This window comes from Medicago truncatula, chromosome 8, assembly GCF_003473485.1.
Source record: "Medicago truncatula cultivar Jemalong A17 chromosome 8, MtrunA17r5.0-ANR, whole genome shotgun sequence".
NCBI classification, from domain to species: Eukaryota; Viridiplantae; Streptophyta; class Magnoliopsida; order Fabales; family Fabaceae; genus Medicago; species Medicago truncatula.
In genome coordinates, this window is record NC_053049.1 from 41,868,939 (window position 1) to 41,893,801 (window position 24,863).

The 24,863-nt window shown below is 32.9% G+C and overlaps 3 protein-coding genes across 5 annotated transcripts; 2 read left to right on the forward strand and 1 right to left on the reverse strand.

The window, feature by feature from the left end:
- The first annotated feature begins 1,359 nt into the window (after positions 1-1,359).
- LOC25501902 (probable LRR receptor-like serine/threonine-protein kinase At5g10290) lies at positions 1,360-9,385 on the forward strand. 2 transcript variants are annotated; one of them, XM_013591337.3, is made up of 12 exons: positions 1,360-1,574; positions 2,234-2,371; positions 2,580-2,712; positions 2,880-2,951; positions 4,850-4,993; positions 5,102-5,173; positions 5,265-5,330; positions 5,605-5,678; positions 5,789-5,929; positions 6,873-7,214; positions 7,804-8,198; positions 8,696-9,385. In XM_013591337.3, exons 2-12 carry the CDS (start codon positions 2,305-2,307, stop codon positions 9,008-9,010), a joined length of 1,821 nt encoding a protein of 606 aa, XP_013446791.1. In that variant the 5' UTR covers positions 1,360-1,574; positions 2,234-2,304; the 3' UTR covers positions 9,011-9,385. The 2 variants fall into 2 exon arrangements, with proteins under 2 accessions (XP_013446791.1, XP_024627566.1); XM_024771798.2 differs by lacking the exon at positions 1,360-1,574 and adding an exon at positions 1,622-1,731.
- A 129-nt stretch (positions 9,386-9,514) lies between these two features.
- Positions 9,515-11,334, reverse strand: LOC25501903 (uncharacterized). 2 transcript variants are annotated; one of them, XM_039828572.1, is made up of 4 exons: positions 10,909-11,334; positions 10,691-10,807; positions 10,410-10,496; positions 9,515-10,219 (listed from the first exon to the last, which is right to left on the reverse strand). In XM_039828572.1, exons 2-4 carry the CDS (start codon positions 10,790-10,792, stop codon positions 10,031-10,033), a joined length of 378 nt encoding a protein of 125 aa, XP_039684506.1. In that variant the 5' UTR covers positions 10,793-10,807; positions 10,909-11,334; the 3' UTR covers positions 9,515-10,030. The 2 variants fall into 2 exon arrangements, with proteins under 2 accessions (XP_039684506.1, XP_039684507.1); XM_039828573.1 differs by lacking the exon at positions 10,909-11,334 and having other exon boundaries at positions 10,691-10,900.
- Positions 11,335-14,507: 3,173 nt separating this feature from the next.
- On the forward strand, positions 14,508-23,768 carry LOC112417142 (protein SENSITIVE TO PROTON RHIZOTOXICITY 1). Its single transcript, XM_024772202.2, has 2 exons — positions 14,508-15,492; positions 23,461-23,768. Exons 1-2 carry the CDS (start codon positions 14,586-14,588, stop codon positions 23,502-23,504), a joined length of 951 nt encoding a protein of 316 aa, XP_024627970.2. The 5' UTR covers positions 14,508-14,585; the 3' UTR covers positions 23,505-23,768.
- The last annotated feature ends 1,095 nt before the right edge of the window (positions 23,769-24,863 follow it).

A 24,863-nucleotide genomic window follows, 5' to 3' on the forward strand; every position in this document is an offset into this window, starting at 1 on the left:
TTGTTGAATATATACAATGCACTTGTTGAAATAAGGGGCTTTTAATTTGTCCACTTATTTGATTATTATCCTTTTAATAAAAATTCAAGTGCAAATATCAATAGATCACTATTTGTAAAACTTAACATTTTATTTCATAAGTTTTTTTGTCATTAAAACATCAATTAGGGATTTTTAGACTTTATCTCAACAACTAATGAGTTTTATCCAAATATAATTTATAATAGAATATTATGACGTAATTTGATCTATGTGATTGATCTCACTTTAATAGAATAAGGTTTGATTGTTGCAGTTCAAACAAATGTCCCTGGGTTCTTTTTAAAGAAAACAAGAGGGAATTTTATTATGGAAAAATGTGTAAACACTACATTTTGAATTGTTTAAGTTGCGAAAAAGTTAAATTTTGAGAATAAAGTTTTCTTTTATTAATCTCTAAGTATTGTCTCTTAAAGCACTCATTAACAAGAACCAAAAGATTTAGATATATTAGCTTGCATAAAAGGTGAACTCACCAAAATAATTAACATATGTCTCATATTAACCGTCGCATTTGGAAGAAAAAAAAGTTTTAAAAAGAGTGTTACTTTTGGTTTTAGCATAATTTTGATTTTAATTGATATTTTTCTACCATGTCCTCTGATTAATAATATGTGTATCAATATCAGTCGTTTGCTTTTGTAATTGTTGGCAACATATGTCAATTTGGATTCTGATAATTGATATTATGTGGGGGTAAATGTTAACCACGTATCCAAAAATGGCAAACATTGCCATTTTCTTCCCTTTTCATTTTTTAACAATATTTTATTAATTAAAGTGATGGAAACATAATTTGAAGTATGGATATTTGAAAATATTAATGTAAAATGTAAATTTATTCAACTTATTTTTAAATAAAATAAATCATCGACGTCTCTAAATCAAACATTTATTAAGTAGTTTAAATTAAGGGTCAATATTAGCCGGTGCTCCGGGACGAAAACTAAAATTAGAAAATTTTAAATTAAAAGTAATAGGTTTTAAAGTTTTAATGAGTTGATTGCATAAGTTTCAATATGATATTACTATAACCGGTTAACATTTTTCTTAAATTAATTATAATACTTTGGACTAATTATATATATTAAATAAAATAAAATTAAACACAATGAGATGACAATAAATCTTAATCTTTTTGGGATAAATGAAAGGTTGTGAATAAAAAACAAAAGAAGAAGAATCTTTGAAAATATATTTAGAGATGGACGGCATATATATATTTTGTTTAGTTTAATTTTCCCAAGGAGACAGACATAAAGAGCGACATTGACTGAAGTCCAATCCAATTATCCAAGCACAAGTGAGTGGGCCACCAAAATGAATTACTCCTCCTTTAATTGCTAAATTTCTTCATAGATTAGAAATTTGTATGACTCAATTCTGGTAAAATGCAATAAACAAATTCTTTATATTACAAAAACACCAACCAAAAGGAAGAAGAAAAAGAAAGCAAAGGCATTAGAAGGTTCTGTTCCAGATTCGCTGTCATACACACACACACAAACACCCATTCCGCCAGCTATGCCTTTTCTGTGAGTTTCTTTCTCTCATTCACTTTTTTTTCTTCCCTCTTTTAACCCTTAAATCTATCTTTCAGATTCTTCTTCTTCTTCTTCTTCTTCTTCTGCTCATTCCAATTTTCAGTTTATTATTACTACTATTTTATTACATGTTCTTTCATTCCTCTTTGTATGTCTTGTTCTTCTGCTTTTCCCATGATTTCTTTTTTACTAATGTTTGGGCATGTACCAATTATTACAATTGTTTTTGTTTTTGTCTGTGATTTTGTGCCTGTTTTGATTCCCTGATCCTGATCTTGCCTTTTTTTGATTCAATACTGTTGTTTCTTCTGTTCCTAGTTTTCTGTACCTTATCCAACCAACCAAACAAACATAAAAGGAAGCAAAAACAATTCTTAGATTTTACATTGATGTTTATTAACTTTTCTAGCTTAATTTTCCTTTTTTAGAACTGCTCACTGATGCAATAACACTTTTTTCTAGAAGAACAGAATAGAATATAACAGAAATAAGACTTTCCTTTTTAGAACTACTCCGTCATGCAATATACTTGTTTTCATTGCTCTAGTAGTTTATTTCCTATTGTTATTGTTTATCGTTATATTATACGGCTTTATTTGTTTTTTTAATCAATTTTCAATGCTTAATATATTTATGATTCTACACTGCAGTGATGAAGATTTCTCATATGATAATTGAGGATCATGGTCATTAAATCAGTGGTTAATGCCAGCAAGTAGATATGGACTTCTTATTTGTACTATTGCTGTTGGGTTGCCTGTGTTCATTTGTGTTACCTGATTCACAAGGTACATTCTTATATTTGCTCGTCACTCGCTATGTAAGATAAGATTTAATTGTTAAATATGCAACTGCATTCACATTCTTTTTATTGGGAGGGTGGATAAAAACATTCGTTTATGAGCAGAAATAAACGTGTACGACATCTGTAATACATTGAGAGAGTTTAATGACTCTCATTTTTTTAGTTTTTATTAATGGTTTTGTTCATTTCAGGAGATGCACTGATTGCATTGAAGTTATCACTGAATGCTTCAGGTCAACAGCTTAGTGACTGGAATGAAAATCAAGTCAACCCTTGTACCTGGTCGCGCGTTAACTGTGACTTTAACAACAATGTTAATCAAGTGTAAGATATTCTCTATTGATTATTTTTTAATGTTTGGTCTAGAAAAGGTGATGTTCACAGTCGCTGATTACCTTCATTGTTCATGGGAAATTACATATGGATGCTATATATTTCAAACTCTTAGATCTCTAGTTTGTGCATGCCGTGTAATTATGTGTTCATTGCAGTTCACTAGCGATGATGGGATTCCCAGGACGCTTGACCCCAAGGATAGGAGCTCTAAAATATCTCGAAACTCTGTAAGTATTTATATCACAAAATATCTACACTATTTAGGTCAATTCCAAATTGCTAAGGATATGTTTGGTATTCCACTCACTAAATTTTAGATGATTGGGAAGTTATGAGTTTGTCTTCTTTTGTTAATTATATAAAACCAATTGTTTACATTGTTCTTGCAGCCCTCTTTTCCATTTTTTTTTTCTTTTTTCTGTTTGCTGACTACTCTTATAGTTCTTGACTTGTGCATTCTAGTGTTATGATGGTAAGTTGTATCTGTAACATCTATGTTATTTTATATTACTTATTTTAGGGTCCAAGCTTTTCACAGTTGTGTATGTTGTGCATTTGATGAACTTTAGTTGTTTGGGTTAAATAAGTCTGAACCTAATGTTGTGGTTATGATCTGTTGTAAATTGTTGTTTTTCGGGTTCAGAAGCGTACCTTTTTAATAAAGTCGAAATCACCACCGAAGATATTACCATGTTGAGTCTTCTTGAAGTCCTACTGGGTTGAGTCACGACCAGGTCGCTTTCTTTAAGACAAATCACGGCACTACCCGAAATTGTGAAAGGTAGACTAACAACCGTGTGCCTCCAGGATAAAACAACCCAGTTCACCTGTTCGATTAAATACGGCACTGTATATGATCGTTCGAGAAATAACACCCTCTAATATGGTACCAAGACTACTCTTTAATACTGAAACCAATATGGTATTGTTACCATTCTATTATGGTGTTGAGACCACTCAAATATGATATTACCACCATTCTAATTTTAACTTCTCCAACTATGGTACCATGACCACTCATATATGATATTGCTACCATTCTAACATCCAACTTCTCCAAGAATTGAAGAAGAATATATATTTAAGATCACCTTTATTATACCGAAAAAGGGACCATGATCTTAAAATATTATTTATTCTAAAGAGACATAAATAATTGAAGGGACTATGCTCTTAAGACCATTCTTATTTCCGAAAGGATAATAAACCGACGATGGACTATGGTCTTAAAGAACACTCTTAATTCCAAAGGGACAGAAAGGAGTAGAAAAAGGAGAACGACTTGTCAACACCAAGTCGAAGGAGGGAGAAGAGAGGAAAAACACAGGAAGCATCAACTGTGAATTTCGGTGTATGTAAAGCACTGTGTGAGCTCTCTATTTATAGAGAAAGTTCACAACTAATAAGTGAGAAACTTTGGGAGCAAGTTTTCTCATATTAGATCTAGTACAAAAATATCTCAAATTGAGTCTCAAATTATATTATTCAATACATGAATATATTATTGACTACAGAAATATATTATTGACTATCAAAATATATTTCAGATCATGCATTAAAATATATTAGATTGCTTACCAAAATATTTCAGATTGTATTCCAAAATATTCTAAATTGCGTTCCAAAATATTTTTAGCAGAACTTGGGGACTAGGAAAACACTTTCTAATAATGATTAAATTAATTATTTAATTTATCATTTCCATATAATAAAATATATATCAATATATTTTTTTCTCTCTAGTGCTTACTTCGTTCACATAATTATAGTTATGTACCCCCATTAATTAGAGGTACACCCCCACTATATAAACACTACTAATGTGTGATCCATCGATGTGGGACTTCCATTTTTTTTTTCAATTCACACTACACTAGTTCTACCCATTGTGGGAATTTGTGTTTAGTCAATTACTCAATTTCCACATATGTTCCAACATGATCCTTATTCCGCCAAGTCTTGGTGATTTAGATAACATTAGGTGAATTTTGGGACGTTGGCTCTTTTTTTTTCCCCTTGTTCAATATTTCATTCTTTTGAAGGGAAGTTCTACTAACACACCCTCTCTCATGGAGTGAAATTTATGTGGGTAACCATTGATGCATGTTATGCAATAATAATGCAGTTCTTTGCAAGGAAATGGCATCACTGGTGACATACCAAAAGAGTTCGGAAACCTGACAAGCTTGATCAGGTTGGATTTGGAAAACAACAGATTAACTGGTGAAATACCGTCTTCCTTTGGTAATCTTAAAAAGCTCCAATTCTTGTAAGTTTGGCATTCCGTTTGGTAGGTTTGACAGATATATAATGCGTCTTGGCATGTGTTTTTATCGTGTTATAATGTTTGAAAGTGTCATATTTTGTTTGCTACCAGGACATTGAGTCAAAACAATCTCAGTGGAATTATTCCTGAATCACTTGCCAATATATCAAGCTTGAGCGAAATGTATGCAAAATAATGGTTTCTGTAAGTTTATCTGTTACTTTTATATCCATCAATTTAGTATCTGACTGATTGTCAAACTTCTCTTTTGCAGTCAGCTAGATTCAAATAATCTTAGCGGCCGGATTCCACAACATTTATTTCAAGTTCCTAAATACAAGTATGGATGGTAGATTAGTATTTAAACGATCATTTATAGCACCGTTTAAACATATCTTTCTATCGCTTACCGCCTCATTTATTCCATGAAACACTGGAAAAGTGGTCACATGCATCCAAAAAGCCCAGATACAGAAAACAATTAATGTTACTCACAGATATGTCTACGGAGTCCTTGGATCGATTAATTTAAGTGGCCGTATACAAAATGTTTTTTTTTGTCTGTAGCAACCCCCAATTACATCCCACCTTTTTAACTGTGCTCCTTATTGCAGTTTCAGTGGAAATACTTTGGATTGTGGTGTGAGTTATGGTCAACCTTGTGCATATAATAACAATGCAGATCAAGGTAATTTGATGGGAATATTTTGTTGGTCCTGTTCTATGATGTGTTGTTATCGACAACTTTCTCCCTTCCCTTTGCTACAATCTGAAGACTAATTATCCTTCATATGGCAGGTTCATCACATAAACCAACTGGCCTCATAATTGGGATTAGCATAGCATTTATAGCTATCCTTGTTATTGGTGGTCTGCTGCTATTTTGGTGCAAGGGTAGGCACAAGGGCTACAAGCGTGAAGTTTTTGTTGATGTTGCAGGTTTGAGTTCTTGTTCAATCTCCAATGTTCTTGTATTTTTGTATTATGCTTCTCTTTAGTGAAATATTAAAGCATATGTTAATCACTGCTATTTTCATTTATTTAGTTTTGATTGTGTTTTTTCCCCCTCTTTCTGGTGTCCTCACATCCAGTGATCCATTGGATCCAGTGACTAGGCATTAGGCTGTTTAATAGTTTAATCTTTGGGTATAATTGGTCCTTACAACTACTCATTGGAATTTTGAATATACCAATTTCCATTCCTTTAAACATTTCATGTTCAATGAATGTGGGATATGATCAAATCCTGTGCCCAACTGGATATGGTGCTAGTTAGGAATTTAAAACTATTAAGAGTAAACTACTCCCAAGCTCACCCAGTCTCTCATGTGTTCAGCTGTACGATCTAATTTCCATGTAACCAACTAACTGCGAGTTAGTTAGGACTGGACTGAACTGATTCAGGTCAGCCACAGTAGGAAGTTTATAAATAGCTCTCAGCTATATCATGAATATTTAACATTTCATTTCAATCCAAGTGAACAAAATGAATTCATATTACTTTCTGTCTGTTATGAATTTCTAAATGAAACTAATACTGAGCTCCCATTAAATAGGATAAGTTTTTGGGATTTATTCGAACTTAAAACTTCACATTGGAATATACCCATTTCCATTCCGTCGAACCTTATTTGAGATTGACATGAACTATCTCCTTTTTAATATTTTCCTGTGCTATAAATATTGAGATTCCCCACTCACTAGAGATATGATTAAAGCCGTATAATGAAAGGTTTGAGCAATTCTCATCACTTGAACTAACTTTTGAGGTGGAGTTAGGCTCTGTCTGTTGTCAATTCTAATACTCTTATTTTATCATTATACTTTTTTCCTGTTTCATCAGGTGAAATTTGAGTTAGTTTTTTTTTTATTGTTTCATCAGGTGAAGTTGATCGACGAATTGCGTTTGGTCAACTAAGAAGGTTTGCATGGAGAGAACTACAAATAGCTACCGACAATTTCAGTGAGAAAAATGTTTTAGGACAGGGAGGCTTTGGAAAGGTTTATAAAGGCGTCCTTGCTGATAACACAAAAGTTGCTGTCAAAAGGTTAACTGATTATGAAAGCCCCGGTGGAGATGCAGCTTTCACGCGTGAAGTTGAGATGATAAGTGTAGCTGTTCACAGGAACTTGTTACGGCTGATTGGGTTTTGTACTACTCCAACTGAGCGCCTCTTGGTTTATCCCTTCATGCAGAACTTAAGTGTCGCCTATCGTCTACGAGGTATTAAGTTACAATGCAGACTGACATCGCTAGTGTGCTAAATATTCAATTTGATTTTCTATAAAAAAGAAAGCGTTGATTATTTTATTACTTGAACTGGAGGGTCATTCATATTATTGAATTCTGCCACAGTTCTGATTTTCTTTCAGTCATATCACTATGTCAATTATTTCAGAAATTAATCGGGCAAAGAAAGTATTTAAAAGATTTAACTGTGCATTTAATGATATATACTAACATTTTTTAGATTTATCCAACACCTTAGAACAATGGTTAACTTTATTGTCCATATCTATGCCCAATATGTACCTATAACTGTGATGTGAACCTATCACCTTAAATGATAAACTACGTACACAAAAATTAAGGACGTTGGTTATGTTCTTGTTAAAAAAAAAGGATGTTGGTTATGTTAATTTAATTTTCTTTAACTCAGAAAGTGAAATACATTTTTAAACTACACTTGATGGTATTTATCGTAGAGGCCCTTCATATTTCACTTTTCTTGAATTATATGTAAGGGTAGATAGGATCTCTGTTGTCCAATATTTTTTACCGTTAAAATTTTACTGTGTGAATACTGATGCAGAACTCAAAGCTGGGGAAGCTGTTTTGGATTGGCCTACGAGAAAACGAGTGGCTCTGGGAACTGCACGAGGCCTAGAATATCTTCATGAGCATTGCAATCCTAAGATTATCCATCGTGATGTGAAGGCAGCTAATGTATTACTAGACGAAGATTTTGAGGCAGTTGTCGGCGACTTTGGTTTGGCAAAGTTAGTTGACATTCGAAAGACTAATGTGACAACTCAAGTTCGCGGGACAATGGGTCACATAGCTCCTGAATATCTGTCGACCGGAAAATCTTCAGAAAGGACTGATGTTTTTGGTTACGGGATTATGCTTCTGGAGCTTGTTACAGGTCAACGTGCAATTGACTTTTCACGTTTGGAAGAGGAAGATGATGTGCTGTTGCTTGACCATGTAAGACCTCTTTTTCCTCCTTGTTTTCTGCTTTGAATCTTGGTGTTTGTTTCTTGTTTGTGTAGCATGCTTGGAACTTTTGTATGCCTCTTTTGTAAGTAATAGTGAACTGCTGCTGTGCTTTTTTTGGAGTTGTGTTTGAGTTTATGTTGTTTGTGTTTGTGGCTGTTTAGATCGGCTTATTTGAACTTATCCTATCACCATAAGCACTTGTGAGAATGTTTGGGAGAAATTACGAAAATATATGTTATAAGTTGTTATCAGCTTATTTCCATAAACTCTTCAAGATTGCTGATGTAAACAACTTATAGTTTATATAAACACAATTTGACTTTATTATTTTATGTTATTATAGAAATAGCTAATTTTATATACTATAAGCTCTTAATTAAGTTGTTTATCTAAACAATGTCATATATTAAAGAAAAAAATATGTATCATCGTTTATCAGTTTATACATGCCAGTAACTGTTTTTACTCTGTTTTGTGTTGTATAGGTTAAGAAATTAGAACGAGAGAAAAGACTCGAAGCTATTGTTGATCGCAACCTAAATAAAAATTACAACATGCATGAGGTAGAAATGATGATAAAAGTTGCATTACTGTGCACTCAAGCAACGTCGGAGGACCGTCCCCTGATGTCTGAGGTTGTAAGAATGCTAGAAGGAGAAGGGTTGGCCGAAAGGTGGGAGGAATGGCAGCATGTGGAGGTGAATCGAAGGCAAGAATACGATAGATTACAAAGAAGATTTGATTGGGGAGAAGATTCAGTTTATAATCAAGACGCCATTGAGTTATCTGGTGGGAGGTGAGAAGACACATAGATTTGAACCAATTATCCTTTTTTGATAGGTTAGCTTGTATGAATAGAGATGGAAGTTTTATTGTATCTCAACTGTAAGAAAGAGGAAGAAAAATTATAATTTTTGTGTCAAGATGTTGCTTGTGGTACTATTGAGGTTTACTCAAGTGCAGAAACTCATTAAAGATAAGATGTTTGGTGAGTTTTTAGCAACATTCCTGTTATAGGGGAACATATGTGGTGCTATGCCATGCAAGTTCCCATACAATCAATGATTGTTGTACATAAGGTTTTTACAAAGAAGCCTTGTTCCTGGTTTCATATTCAGTGACTGTACAATGAACAATCTCCTTTTAGAGTGGTACCATGAAAAAATATTTGATTATGCTTTTACTAAATCTATCATGAAAGTACATGCAATTAACGAGTGTTAATTTCTCTAAAAGTGTGGATGTGTGAGAGGCAAACGTTCTCCGATCATATTTTGCTGAAGAAGAAAAAGGATGATCTCAATAATAAAAGATTGAGCACATTTAACCTGTTGAACTAAACTCAGATGAATTAATTGACATAAGTATGACTGATTCTATGTCAAGTGCCCCTCAAAGCTCGGGCCACACTCCATGAGGTTTATGAAAATTTCTTCCAAGCATATATCTATGCTTATGTGCCTGACAGTGGAAAACGGCAGTCAGCACAGTAGAGATAATTCATAGTAGCTGCTTCCAAAGTCTAAACAATTCACCATGCATGCAAGAACGACAAAATTTATAAGAATGCAAAATTTTCGTTTAAAAAGAATATAATTATTCTCACTACAAGAAGAAAAACAACTAAAAACCGAATGAAGACAGTTTTCGTACCTCCGAGTCCGAAGTACGGTCTATACATATGTTTGAATTTTAAACAGATAATTTAGTCCTAATAGATGGCATGCGGTTGAACCTATATATTCAGTAATTTCTAGTTCACTTCAACATATTCGAATGACATGAGGTCAATCACATAGGTTTTGTCTTCCCATATAATCTCACCAGCTGCTCATTTGCATTTGAGCCTTAGAATTGTGAGATGACCTACCACCCTTGTCTTTGTGAGAATTCCAGGATGCAAGTTTCTTCCGTCCCTTACGAGCTGATGCTATAGCACTTTTCCTTTGCTTACTCAAGCTGTTTGTGAGTTCAGCTTCAATTCCCACTGCATTATCATTGTTTTCCTCCTGCAAATCAAATTAACACTTTCAATAAAAATTCATTTATTCGATCTTGAGAGAAAATTAAATCAAATCAATTCCCATCGTATTTTCATTTGAACTTCTAGGATATTTACAGCATTCCTTGTTAATAAGGAAGAGGAAGAGCAATATACTGAGATAATCGCCTAATAAAAATGATTGAATTTTAGCTTACCGTGTTGTTTGCCTCTTCCTTTTCAGATCCGCTGTTTTCACCTGCTTCAAAGCTCTCCTCTTTTCTATGACTTTCGTGTCCCTCATCCTAAACATGGTTTTCATTAACAATTCTTCAATCAGAATTGTAAAATACTTAATTGCATAACTAGCGAAATAAGCTGAAAGTTTTTTCATTTCATTGGTATCCTTATTAGAGAAAAAGGTCTTCTCAATTGGTCATACACCATTTCCCATAGCCTGTATATCTTTTATGACAACAAAACCTGATGAATATATTACCTTGTCCGACAAATGTAAAGAATCAACATTTAAATCGTTTGCTTCGTTCAGGTTTCTCACGAAGTCACCATCTTCACTATCAGAATTTATATCACTCTCCATCACACCTTCAATAAGCTGCAGATAGATTTAAAGAGCATTGAGGCAAAATAAAAAATAAGATAAATGTTTCACAATCAATGGATTATAACTAAGAGAAGGCAGAAAAAACACCATACTCTCTGAATATCTTCCTCATCTTTTTTACTAAAGCCACTAGCAGCAAGTTCCGTATCGAAGAAAAACAGAGTTTTCCAGCTTCGTCTCTTCCTTGATCAGAATCGTCGTTATCATCTAATTATGAGGACAACTGGTTGAGCAGCCACAGACAAGATCCAAAATTCATTCATTCTATTACTATTGAGTAGGTTAGGAGAGAACATCTCTCTGGTTAGGAGTTTCTGACTCTTGAAATGTGATCCCTTCATTGTAGAGCTTCTATGCTCATTATTTCCATTCAATAATATACATATTTCATCAATCTGTTTGTGATTTCTATTAATGACCTTAGAGGAAGCTCTTTACTTGAAGGATAAGGGAATCAAATCAACAAGAACAAAACCTGAAGTCCATGGCCTTAATATCGTGCACCAAATTCACTTTCTAAAAAGTTACCAAGCAGTGAAATTCACAAACACCAACACATAAGAGAATTGCTATCGACACATTTCATATAAATACGATTTTGCCCCCTCGGCATATTCAAAAATGGGCTGCAGTTAACTGTCGAGGATATTCTGCTACAAATCTGACAGAAGCTCTCATCCATTATTCATCTTATCTTCCAATTTTTTTTACCAAATCTCTCTCACAAATCTCTCTAAAAAACTCAACAAAATCACAAGTAAGTAATTATAATGCTATTAAATTACATTTTAGTTGTTATAAATGTTTTTATTTGTTAGTTTTTGAGTAGATTTATTATTTTTTTGGTTTTTAAGTAGATTTACATGTTATAATTAATTTTTAGAGTAGATGTTAGTTAATTAATGTTGTTAAAATATTTGCATGATGTTTATGTTATAACTTAGAATTTTAGGGTTATTTATTATTTTGGTGTTTTATATTTATTTTTTTATTTTAGTTTTTAATTAGATTTACATGTTATAAATCATTTTTAGATTGGATGTTAGTTGATTAATTTAGTTAAAATGTTTGCATGATGATTATGTTATAGTTTAAAAATTTAGTGTTATATTTTAATTTGGTGTTTTATATTTTTTATTTTATTTTAGTAAGAGTATATGATTTATTTTAAGAGTAAATATAAGTTGAATAATTTTGTTATATTTTACGTTATAACAAAAAAAATTATGTTAAACATAAGTTGAATGATTTATGTTATAGTATATGATTAATATTTTTTATTTTAGTAAGAGTATATGATTTATAATTTTAGGGTTATTTTTATGATTTTTAGAGTCTATGTATAATTTGCACATCAAGTGTTTGATGAAATGTTTGAATGAGTTTTTCATTGATTGTTTTTAATTTCTTATTGTTTTTCATTGATGAAGGTATTAAAGTGTCAACGAATGGACCTCATTCTTTTGACATTTGAATACCATCATTTAATCCCAGCCTAACAAGAATTTATTCTTTTGAATGGAACATTGAGAATGCCGGTCGAATATTGGAGTCCTGCTGCTTGGCAAATTTGAATTTACCCCATTCAAATGTAACACAATTTTTGTAGTTAGGAAGTAGAAACGTTCAACTGCAACAATTGTCTTCCTCTGAATTGGGCAATTCAAACTTGATAACTCCTTATATTTGCGAGTCAATGAATCCCTCTTCTATTTGGTAAACTTGGTTAAATTTGGAGTTCATACTCTTTAACATAAAGAGAGGTAGGGGTGTTCGTGGGTGGGTTTGGGCAAACCCAAGACCCGAACCATATAGGATACTCCGATTTGGGTGAGGTAAAACGCTCACCCGTTATATTAATGGGTGGGTTTGGACAAACCCATTAGTTTTCGGTTTGATTTGGGTTGAGTTTGTGGGTTATCCAATATATTTTTTTTAATATTAAGTACTAAATGACACGTCCTCGTATTTTTTCTAATAAAAATTACTTAACTTTTTTAGCGTTATTAAATAATAAGTTATAATATTAAATAACAAATTTCATCATAAAATACTTGCAACAAACTAAAGTTGGATGACTTAAAATTGCTTTAACATCAAAATAACTAGAAAGTGCAACATCATAATTTGTAATTATAACATGTTTTGATTTTCAATATAGATGATGTGTTGTGTCAATTTTAGAAATTAGACTTTGATTTTCAATATAGAGGATTTGTTGTATCAATTTTTGAAATTAGACTTGATTTATAACCAATTTATATTTTTTTTAAAGAAAGATTATAATCAAAACCTTTGTCATTCTCCTTCCTCCCTATGAAAATGAAAATGAAAATAAAAATACGAACATTATTGGGTAAGTGAGTTTTGTTGGGTTTAGGTCTGGTTTTATCCAAAACCCGTTATTTTTTATGGGTTTATCATTTTTTAAAATCATATCCACCCAATCACCCAACACAACCCATTTTTTTGGCTTTTTTTGACGAATTTTTTGGGTTGACCCATCCCATGAACACCCCTAAAGAGAGGTTTGTGTTCAATCTGAATGGTTAGTTATAGGTAAGGTTATAAATGAGCTTATAGCGGATCAGTTAATATGACAAAAGAAAAAAAGCTTTGTTTGATAAATATTATTTTATCATAAACTTATATCTTATTTTATGAATGTATGATTTATTTTTTAGACACTATTTTAAATAGAGCTTACCGCTAACTTATTATATTTTGTTTCATTTCTACTTTATCATTTTAGCTGAAACCCATTTCTAGTCTTATCATTCTACGTTTTTTTTTTTTTTGGCAAGTCATTCAAAGTTTTTTTATTCGCAAGTATACGCCTATGCATTATGACCCCACTCACGACATTTTTTAGGAAATGTGAACCTAACATAGTAATTAACCAAGATTTTTTTTTTCTTTTCATCTTGTTTAATTAGTTACGTACACCAATACATATACATTATTTATGAACATATATGTTATTCTTTTGATTTATTTAACAAAAGTTATTAAGATTTTTTTAAAATATTATCACAATATGTATTATTAATACTATTAAAAATTCAACTTATTTAATATAATAGATTAAAAAATTGATTTACACCGTAAAAGTTTGCATTTTAAATATTTCACTAATGTGTTATAATATGTAATAATATTAGTCTTGTAAAAAATGTGATGAGATTAGTACTTTTAAAAGAATATTAAACAAAAAATATTTTTATGTCATTTTACATTTATCAGCTACTTGAACTGTTAATTTTACTATACATTTCAATTAATTTATTAGTTATTAGTTATAGTTAAGTCATCAATCATTCGTTATAAGCTATCAATTATCTGCTATTTTTACCAATCAGAATCCATATATATGTATGCACTTTGATTATTTGACCTACTAATTATTGATTTGCATTACTTTCATTATTGATTTGCCATTTTGCATTACTTTCATTATTGATTTGCCATTTTGAACACTGTTGTAATGAGGAAATTGTCTTATGAAGACAAATTTAACTAGTGCTACAGCAATTCTGAATTTTGTGGTGAACGATATGGAATTGGCCTTTTAGACTAAACAACACGTGCTCTCTATGTACAGACAAAAGCAACGTGCCATCCCTATCTCTATCACCTCACTAGTGTATTCAATTTTGTACAAACCATTACCATATTTAAAGGGTATTTATTCATTGCATCATGTCACTTACCAAACCCACTCTCCCACCACGATTCAATTCAATATTTACATTCAAGATAATCTATCAATATGCAAAATCTTACAGAAATCAATCATCAACAAAATACAAATATTCCCCTTCAAAACCTCTCTCAACTAAGCACCGAAATGGATTCTATTCAAAGCTTCATATCCCAATCCATTCAAACAAACACACTCCTCCCCAAACAACACTTAGACTCACTCTCCAACCAAATCTCTTCCACAATTCGTCAAGTCATCATCAACGCAACTGCCCTTCTCGCCACTTGTCCAGAAGCAATAACACTCCCACCAACCGACAGTTACTGGACAAGTGGTGAGAAGATCAATTACATTGATGATGACATGGCGAATCTCACTCATAACGAACATTCCAAAATCGTGGAACTGGACGCAATGGAACTGCTTGCGAAGCACTTCCACTTCTGCGAGATTTGCGGGAAAGGTTTCACGCGCGATGCGAACCTACGTATGCACATGCGTGCGCATGGAGAACAGTTCAAGACACATGAAGCGTTACGTAGCGTGAGGGAAAAGCAAGCGCGCTTAACAACGACGAGATTTTCTTGTCCTTATGAAGGTTGTAAACGTAACAGGTTACACAAGAAGTTCAACCCGTTGAAATCGGTGTTCTGTTTGAGGAACCATTTCAAGAGAAGTCACTGTCCGAAAACTCACACGTGCGATCGGTGTCGGAGGAAGAGTTTTGCGGTGGTGTCGGATTTGAAGAGTCATGTGAAACAGTGTAGGGGAGAGTCCACGTGGAAGTGTTCGTGTGGGACCACGTTTTCTAGGAAGGAGAAATTGTTTGGACACGTGGAGCGGTTTGAAGGACACTCGCCGGCAATTGTTGTTGAAAAGAAAGGAAAATCAATGACGGCGGCGCCGGCAGAAGAGGAAGGTGTGGGTGGATTTTTAACGAAGGAAAATAATTGCATGGATGCTTTGCCGGAAGGTTTCTTTGATGATTTGGATAAATTTTGGGTTTGACTTGCATACAAACAACTTTGAGATACACTTTTATATTAAATTCATTTTTAGTTATAACATTTTTTTAGGAGTGTTATTTGATCAACCAATTTGGTGACAACTTATTTGACAACCATATTTTACAAAGAAAAAGGTGGTATTGACACGGAAATCCTAGCAATAGAGAGATAAAGTAAAAAGTAATCTGAGTATGAGAGAGAAAGTTGTTGCAAAAGTTGTCACTAAATGGATGTTCAAATATATATATATATATTTTAACAAAACCAACTTTAATACACATTCCTAATTCTTACTACTACACTTACTTTAAAGGAATGTGTATTAAAGTTGGTTTTTTTAAAAAAAAATATTGAGGGACGGAGATATTATTATCAGTCTTTTCCCCCTCTCTTTTTTCTTATTCTCATTTTCTCATAACAATTAAGCATAAGCCACTGTTATTACATATTATTATTGATCTTAAAATGACGAGTAATGATATTTGAACAATTTTTTATTACAACTTTTAGGATAACCTTGATGTTTTTCCTTCTTATTGGTCAAACACAATGAAGAGAGAAAACGTAAGAGAGAGAATAAAAACATAATATGAGTATGAGAGAGAAAATTGTACAAAAGTTATACCAAAATGGTTGTACAAATATCATTTCTCTAAAATAACTAACCAAACTATGTTGGGAAAGTCACGTGTGATTGTAAATGGAGTTAACAATCTCATTAAACCTTTGGAAGATGATAATGATCACAAAGGAGCAACTAAAGTTAATGCGTTGATCGATTCCATGAGAGCTTTGTCTCCTAGTAGAACCAGACACGAATCAGAAAATCGTGACCAAACTCATTGGACTGTAAGCCTTGTTACATACACAAAAAAAAAAAAAAAAAAAAAACTATGTGTATGCACTTTCATTATTTGAGCTACTAATTATTGGTTTGCAATACTTTTATTATTGATTTGTTATTTTGTTAATTAAAAAAAAAAGTTTCAAAAATATCCCTAGTCTTCTCTATTCTTTTGAACACTATTTTCATGAGGAAATAGCTCTTTTTAAATATGGAGTCATTGTTAAAAAGTGGGAGAACCGATAAGTAAAACAATGATGGCTCAGGCTACGGTACATGATCTTAATGAGTCTCCTACCATAGGTGACTTGATTTTATTTTTTTTTTACAAAATTGATGTCAACCATTGGATGTGCTTGAAAACTTTTGAAGACCATAGTATTATCATACTCTTTAAACATTAGATTATTTTTACACTATGTTCCATCATCTTTCTCTTTCCCTCTCCATATCTCTTACTCGCCCAACAACAACAACAACGCGATGCACCGCCGCCGGAAAATCACAACAACAACGACGAATTTTGGAAATCTTAATCCAATCCATTCAACCCAAAGTTGCAGAAAACAACATTCATTAAGCTCAAATTTCACTTAATCTAATTCACCTGAAAACAAAACTGCAGAAAATATTGATTTCTCAATTATTCAATTCATTCAACCCAAAGGTCACATATTCATCACTAAACTCAGATGCAGATTCAAGTGATTGCAGCAATTACATACACCTAATGGATGGTTGGACTGTTTTTTTTTTTAAAAAAAATTAAAAGTGGGTTCAATATACATATACGTTCTCCTTCCTTAATCATCCTAATTTGTTGTTGTTGATGATGATCGGGTGGCGGATGTGAGGCGAAGCAGAAGGTGAGGCAAAAGTTAGTGTTGGATGGAGGGGGAAAATCGTAAAAGATGCTGCTTTTAATCTAAAACTCAACAAAAAGTATAACAATTATTAGGTAATTAATCTTGACCATTCAAATAAACAACTATTATATCAATGGTTAAAAGTGCAACTTTCCTATCACGGGAAAAAAACTATCCATTCCCATACTAAACCCCACCCCTCTTTTATTCAATGTATTGCCTCACTTTACCAATCAATGTTTTTTTTTTTTTTTGATAAAGGATTATTTGATGTTTCGTCATGTTTTTATTTGTATTAGGATTATTTATAAGTAGTAGAAAAAACTCTCATTAAAATAAATCACACACCCACAATGTTTTTTTTCAAAGTGATTTTACGTGAAAATATTTTTACAGGAAAAACCATATATTTATCATAGAAATTGCATAATTATTTTTGTCTCATAGAAACATATTTTCTAGCATATTTTTACTTGAGATTATTACTGAAGGCAATATTATTTTCATGACCCTTGCTAAAAAAAAAATACTACTATTTTCATGACCGATTAATTTTGTATACAGGTAATTTTTTTGCTTGATCGGTTTTTTATTGACATTGGTCAACTACATTCATTTGGTAAAGTGGCTTTAATTGATCCTCATGTCAATGTTTTTCTCAAAATTGGAAAATCGATATTATCATCAATTTCAACCATGTCACTGTTGACATGTTTTAATGAAATGAGTATTGAATTTGTTTTGAAGCAGCGTATGGTCAAATCATTCCATCCTGTAGGGTCACCTGCTGCTGGTATTCGTTCAGCTCTAATGACAACAGCTCTAATGACAACAGTTAATATAAATTAATTGTGTCACACCTCATTCAGATGTTCATGCATCAAGAAAATAATCTTAACACATTCTTAGTTTTAATTAATATTTTAAACAAGGTGTGGTTTTTATAGTTGAATCTATTAGAACAATCGTTATGTTCTATGCGCAGCGGAAAGTGCTTATAAAAATAAGTTGTTTAAGAGTAAGATGAAAATAACAGAGAAATTATGATAAACTGAAAAATTGATTAATGATTGTTATTATTTACAACACATGAGTGAATATATATACAACTGGACGTTGTAACAAAGTCCTCTAACAAACTAACTACCCTGGTTAACACGCTAACCAAGGTTGGTTACTAGACTCTGCTTATGAAGACATCAAAAGCTGCACATCAGAAGCTGCACTTCAGAAGCTGTACTTCAGAAGCATCACTTCAGAAGCTCATGTTCAGAAGCTGCACTTCAGATTCTAAACAACAGTTATTGATTAATATTCCAATACTCCCCCTTAATCATAACTGCTGAATATTAAAAACACCTAATTTATTCCTCAAGAATTCAAATCTGTCAAGCTTCACTGCTTTTGTAAAACCATCAGCAAGTTGTAGTTCTGTGGGGCAGTAGTGCAGCTCAATCATTCCATTAGTCACTTGCTCTCTAATGAAATGGAATATGGTCTCAATGTGTTTACTTCTGCCATGTGAGATTGGATTCTTTGCAAGACTTATGGCTGATTTGTTGTCAATTTTCAGTGTTAGAGGCTTCATCACTTCACACTTAAGTTCCTTCATCACTGAATTCAGCCATAATGCTTGACAAGTAGCAAATGTTCCTGCAATGTACTCTGCTTCATAAGATGAGAGTCCTGTGATTGGTTGCTTCTTGGTGCACTAGGAGATTGCAGCATCATTGAATTTGAACACATAACCTGAAGTGTTTCTCCTATCAATTAGATCTCCACTGTTTAAATAATCTATGAGCTCATTCACTTCACGCTTAGCTCCATAAGGAAATAACAGACCATACTTCCTAGTTCCTCTTAAATATCTAAGGATCCTCTTAGCAGCTATCAGATGAGGTTTCCTAAGATCATGCATGAATTTCCTAATCACACTTACTGAGTAGCAAATATCTGGTCTACTATTACATAGGTATCTCAATGATCCAACAATTTTTCTAAACATGGTTGAATCTACCTTTTTCTTTGTTGCACTCAGCTAGCTTTGAGTTAGTTTATGATGGATTTGAAACTGAATTGCAATTCTTCATTTCAAATTTATTCAACAACTCACCAATGTATTTTTGCTGATACATCACCATCCCAACTTTTAATTTCACAAATTTCATACCTAAGAAAAATGAAAGCTCACCAAGATCAGTCATCTCAAACTCCAACTTCAGTTTCTCTTTAACCTTCACAATCTCTGATATTGAGCTACCAGTGATGAGTAAATCATCAACATACAGACAAATTATAACAATTCCTCCATCACTAAGCTTCTGAACATATACTCCAAACTCAACTGAACACTTTCTAAAGCCTATTTGAATTAAAACTTGATCAATTTTCTTGTTCCATGCTCTGGGAGTCTGTTTTAATCCATATAGTGTTTTATGAAGTTTATACACCATATTTTCTTTCCCAGCAATTTCAAAACCTGGTGGTTGTGACACAAACACTACCTCTTCTAGTGGACCATTTAGAAATGCTGACTTTACATCTAAATGATAGAGTGACCATTCATACTTGTAAGCAATAGCAGTTACTAACCTCAAGGTTTCAATTCTAGCAACTAGAGCAAACGCTTCATTATAGTCTATGCCTTGCTTCTGAAGAAATCCTCTAGCCACCAATCTTACTTTGTGCTTAGAAACTTGACAGAGTTCAATTTCACTTTGAATACCCATTTGACATCAATCTTCTTTTTCTTGTCTGGCAAGTTAACTAGCTCCCAGGTTTGATTTCTATCAATTGACTGTAGTTCTTCAACCATAGCACTTTTCCAAACATCAGTCTTCAATGCTTCTTTGTAATTAATTGGTTCAGCATATGCTAATAATGCAAAATGAATGAGATCACCTTCTTCATTCACTGCATCATTAGAAGTTACTTCACAATCAGTCAATCTTGCAGGTGCCTGTCTGTTTCTAATAGGTCTTGCTGGTACTATGATTTCTTCTTGGTCATCTGTAGTCACTTCATGATCCTCTTCTCCTTCTGATTCATCACTTGAATCAGGGTATATGTAGCTTTGCTTGATCTCACTGATATACTCAGGTTCACTTTTCCACTTCCACTTCTCAGTTTCATTCACTATCACATCTCTACTGATATGAACTTTCTGAGTCACAGGGTAATACAGTTTGTATGCGCTAGTAGGATGATACCCTATGAGTATCATAATTTCACTTTTATCTTCTAGCTTGCTTCTTCTAGCATCTGGTACATGCTTATAGCACAAGGAACCAAACACTTTGAAGTGTTTAACACTGGGCTTCCTTCCACACCAAGCTTCTTCTGGCACCTTCAACTTTAGCTTCTTAGTGGGACATTTGTTTAGGATGTAAGCAGCAGTAGTAACTGCTTCACCCCAAAACTTGTGTGGCAAATTCTTCTGCTTAAGCATGCTCCTTGTCATGTTTAGCAGGGTCTTGTTTCTTCTTTTTGCAAGTCCATTATGTTGAGGTGTATATGGAGCAGTTACTTCATGAACAACTCCTTGACTTGTACAGAAAGCTTCAAATTCCTTTGATGTATACTCACCTCCACCATCTGTCCTCAAAATCTTAATAGATTTATCACTTTCCTTTTCAACTGAGATTTTGAATCTTTTGAATATTTCTAAAGCTTCACTTTTAAGCTTAATAGTATACAACCAAATCATTCTTGTGAATTCATCAATAAAGCTAATGAAATACTTACTGCCACCAAGAGAAGGTACTTCAAAAGGCCCATAAATATCTGAATGAACAACTTGCAGTGCTTCACTTGCTCTTTTAGGTGCATCAGATACAAATGGTAATCTACTTTGCTTACTCTTCACACATATTTCACATATGGATTTCTTCATATTCAACTCTAGTAAGCCATGCACTAAATCTTTAGAGTTCAATTCACTAAGACTTCTAAAATTTAGGTGACCATACCTCAAATGTCACAATGCTTCAACATCTTCAGTGATAGTTGCAGACATACACAACATCTTATCACTTGATATGTTGCATCTATAGGTTATATTTTTTGACAAAGTAGATTTCAACACCAGATTCTTCTTTGGATCAAACAGTTTCAATGAATCACCTTCCATTGAAACTGAGAATTCTTTCTCCACTAATTGACCTATGCTCATCAGATTACACTTCATATCTGGAACATGAAACACATATTCAATTATTACTTTACCACCAAAATTGCTCCTCATCACTATATTACCACTGCCTTCTGATGCAAGTTTCATGTTGTCAGCTAACTTGATACTTGTTTTCTTACTAGCATCAAAATTTGTTAACCACTCTCTATGAGCCATATGATTAGAACACCCAGAATAAAGATGTCATTCTTCACCTTTCATCCTATCTTCACATGTAGCAGCCATTAACAACACTGCATCAGGGTCACCTTCATGAGCAATATTTGCTTCTTCAGTCTTCTGATCTTTCTTGAACCAGCATTCATCAGCAAAATGGCTAAATTTTTCACAATTATAGCACTGAACTTTACTCTTGTCAAAATCCCTCTTTTTGTTCTAATTTTTTCCAAAACTTCCTCTTTTAGGAGATTCAGCTTTGTTCTCAAGTTTGGATTTTGCATTATTGGACTAGTTTGTTTTACCTCTTCCCTTCTTGAAATTCTTAAAATTTCCCTCTTTCTTGGTTGTTTGAACCTGAAGAGCTTGCTGAACTGATCTTTCTGAACTTCTATCAATCACTAACAGTTCATGTGCTTCAAGAGAACTCTGCAATTCTTCAACCTGCATAGTCTTCACATCCTTTGCTTCTTGGATTGCTACCACTATGAAGTCAAACTTTTGACTTAGAGATCTCAAGACTTTCTCAACTATCATCTGATTAGAGATGTTTTCAGAACAATTCTTCATCAAATTCACAATTTCAATCATCTTTGAGAAGTAATCACTCACCGTAATCACTCACCTTCTGATCTTCTTCCATATGCATCATTTCATACTTCCTTCTATATAATTGCAGCTTGACTTGTTTCACCTTTTCTCCCCCATTATGATAATTCTCCAGAATATCCCATGCTTCTTTAGATCTAGTTGCTTTTGAAATCTTCTCAAAATGATTATCAATATTTTGTTGAATGTAGAACAGAGCTTTACAATCTTTCTTCTTGTTTTCTTTGTAAGCTGCTCTCTGCACTTCAGTGGAATTTGCAGGAGGTTCTTCAAACCCATTCTGCACAAGATCACTCACATCTTGCGCGCCAAACAATGATCACATCAAAGCACTCCATCGTTCCCAATTCTTGCCATCAAGAATCAAGATATTTGATCCAAAACCGTTTGTGTTCATCTTGCTAAATTCTCAAGAAAACAGAGAAATCAATACACACACCTCACTATGTGATTCCCAATGATGATTCCCATCACTTTTCACTCGTGTTTTCCTAAGATTCAAACCTAGGCTCTGATACCAATTGTTAGAACAATCGCTATGTTCTATGCGCAGCGGAAAGTGCTTATAAAAATAAGCTGTTTAAGAGCAAGATGAAAATAACAGAGAAATTGTGATAAACTGAAAAATTGATTAATAATTGTTATTATGTACAACACATCAGTGAATATATATATATATATATATATATATATATATATAGACACACACACACACACACACAACTGAACGTTGTAACAAACTCCTCTAACAAACTAACTACCTTGGTTAACATGCTAATCAAGGTTGGTTACTAACTCTGCTTCTGAAGACATCAGAAGCTGCACATCAGAAGCTATACTTCAGAAACAGCACTTCAGAAGCTCATGTTCAGAAGTTGCACTTCATATTCTGAACAACAGTTATTGATTAATATTCCAATAGAATCTTTATCATAAACCAATGAGAAAGTTACCATATAGAAATTTAGATTAAAATTATGTTTTCCTCTATATTAAAGTATGAACTATGAACTCTCTCGAAGAGTAATCATGTATTATATTTCACTACATTTAAAGATTTTTGTATGTTTTACCATGGTTTTTATTGTTTATGTATAGTATCATGAACTCATCGTGTCAACTATGAAATTATACTCTTAAAGAAAAAAACTATGAAATTATAAATCATAAAAGAAATAAGATAATAGATAAAGCTTTAAAAATATTTTATTTTCTAAAATTATGAAATTAATAACAAACCATTCATAGTTTTTTTTTTTTTTGGAAGGAGAAGCATTCATAGTTATTTGCTCTAAAAGCCCCAAGACCTAAGCATCATTTAAGTGGAAGCTTCTATCGGACGGTCACCAATGTTGAGTTACCTGTGTCTACATATAGAGCAACTCTGACAGGTCCTAAAGGAATCAATATCTCAGTGAAGCCGAATGTGTTGTCATTCACTCCACTTGGAGAAGACAGACATATGTCCTCACCATAGATATAAAAATGAAGAAGTCTATTGGGTCGGCTTCTATAATTTGGGATGATGGTACATATCAAGTGAGAAGCCCTATTGTTGTATTTGATGAGCGAGCTAGATTTTGTTTTTAGAGAAATGATATTTTCACAACTAATTTTAAATAATTTTTAGGGACAACTTTTTTCTTCCTTCTTATTAGACAATAATAATAGAGAGAGAAAAAGGAAGAGAAAAAATAAAAATATAATGAGTGTATAGAGAGAGAGAATTGTCACAAAAATTATCTAAAAGTGGTTGTTCAAATATCATTTCTCCTCAAAAAATAAGCCGTTCATTTGAGAATAGAGATTGCCATATTGGTGTTGGATTGTTTCAGAATAGGGGTAGTAAAACCTTATGCTACGGATTTAGTGATAGTTAATCACAACAATAAACTAATATTAAAATTAATAGCCAAGATTTAGAGTAACTCTTATACTTACTCGGGTCGATGGATTCCCTCCTCCTCCATCAAATGATACAATTTTTTACTGAGTTACCTTTTGCCATCAAAGGCTTATTTAGTACATTAAAACATTGAGGCTCAAAACAAACTACATGACTAACAATGAAACCAATTAACTAAAATATTACACACAAATCATACCAAGCTCTTTTACCATATATGATTCGATTCGAGGTATATGAAATTGTTGACGATTTTCTTCAAGTGCTTAGCTGATAGAAGGCTTCTTAAGTTATCTCTAATCCATCTCTCTAATGTTTGGTTACTATTGTTGAGGTAATGATCTGCCTATGATGATGATAGAAAATGTTTTATGGTATGAACAGAATTTGATTTGAACTTGTTCAATTTTTTGGGGCTAAATGTCTCATCTGAAGGAACATAGATATCAAAATTCACAGCTTGTGGCTTACTCCAAGTTGCTGGACCTAAAGTTATTCATATAGAGATCCATTAAACACGGATGAAAATCAACTCAAAAGTAGTCTCGTAAAGTCAGTAGACTATTTTGTAGAAATGATGTAATTGTAATGCTTGCTTAGGTTGATTGTACATTGCATCAAATCACTAGGCAAGAAATGAAGGGGCAAATAAATCAAATTACCTTCAACACTATGTTTCTGACATTTTCTTGCTCTATGTGAACGGCACCGACACTTCGAATTGAAGGTGTGTCTCATGCCTGACACCGACACAATCACTCCAC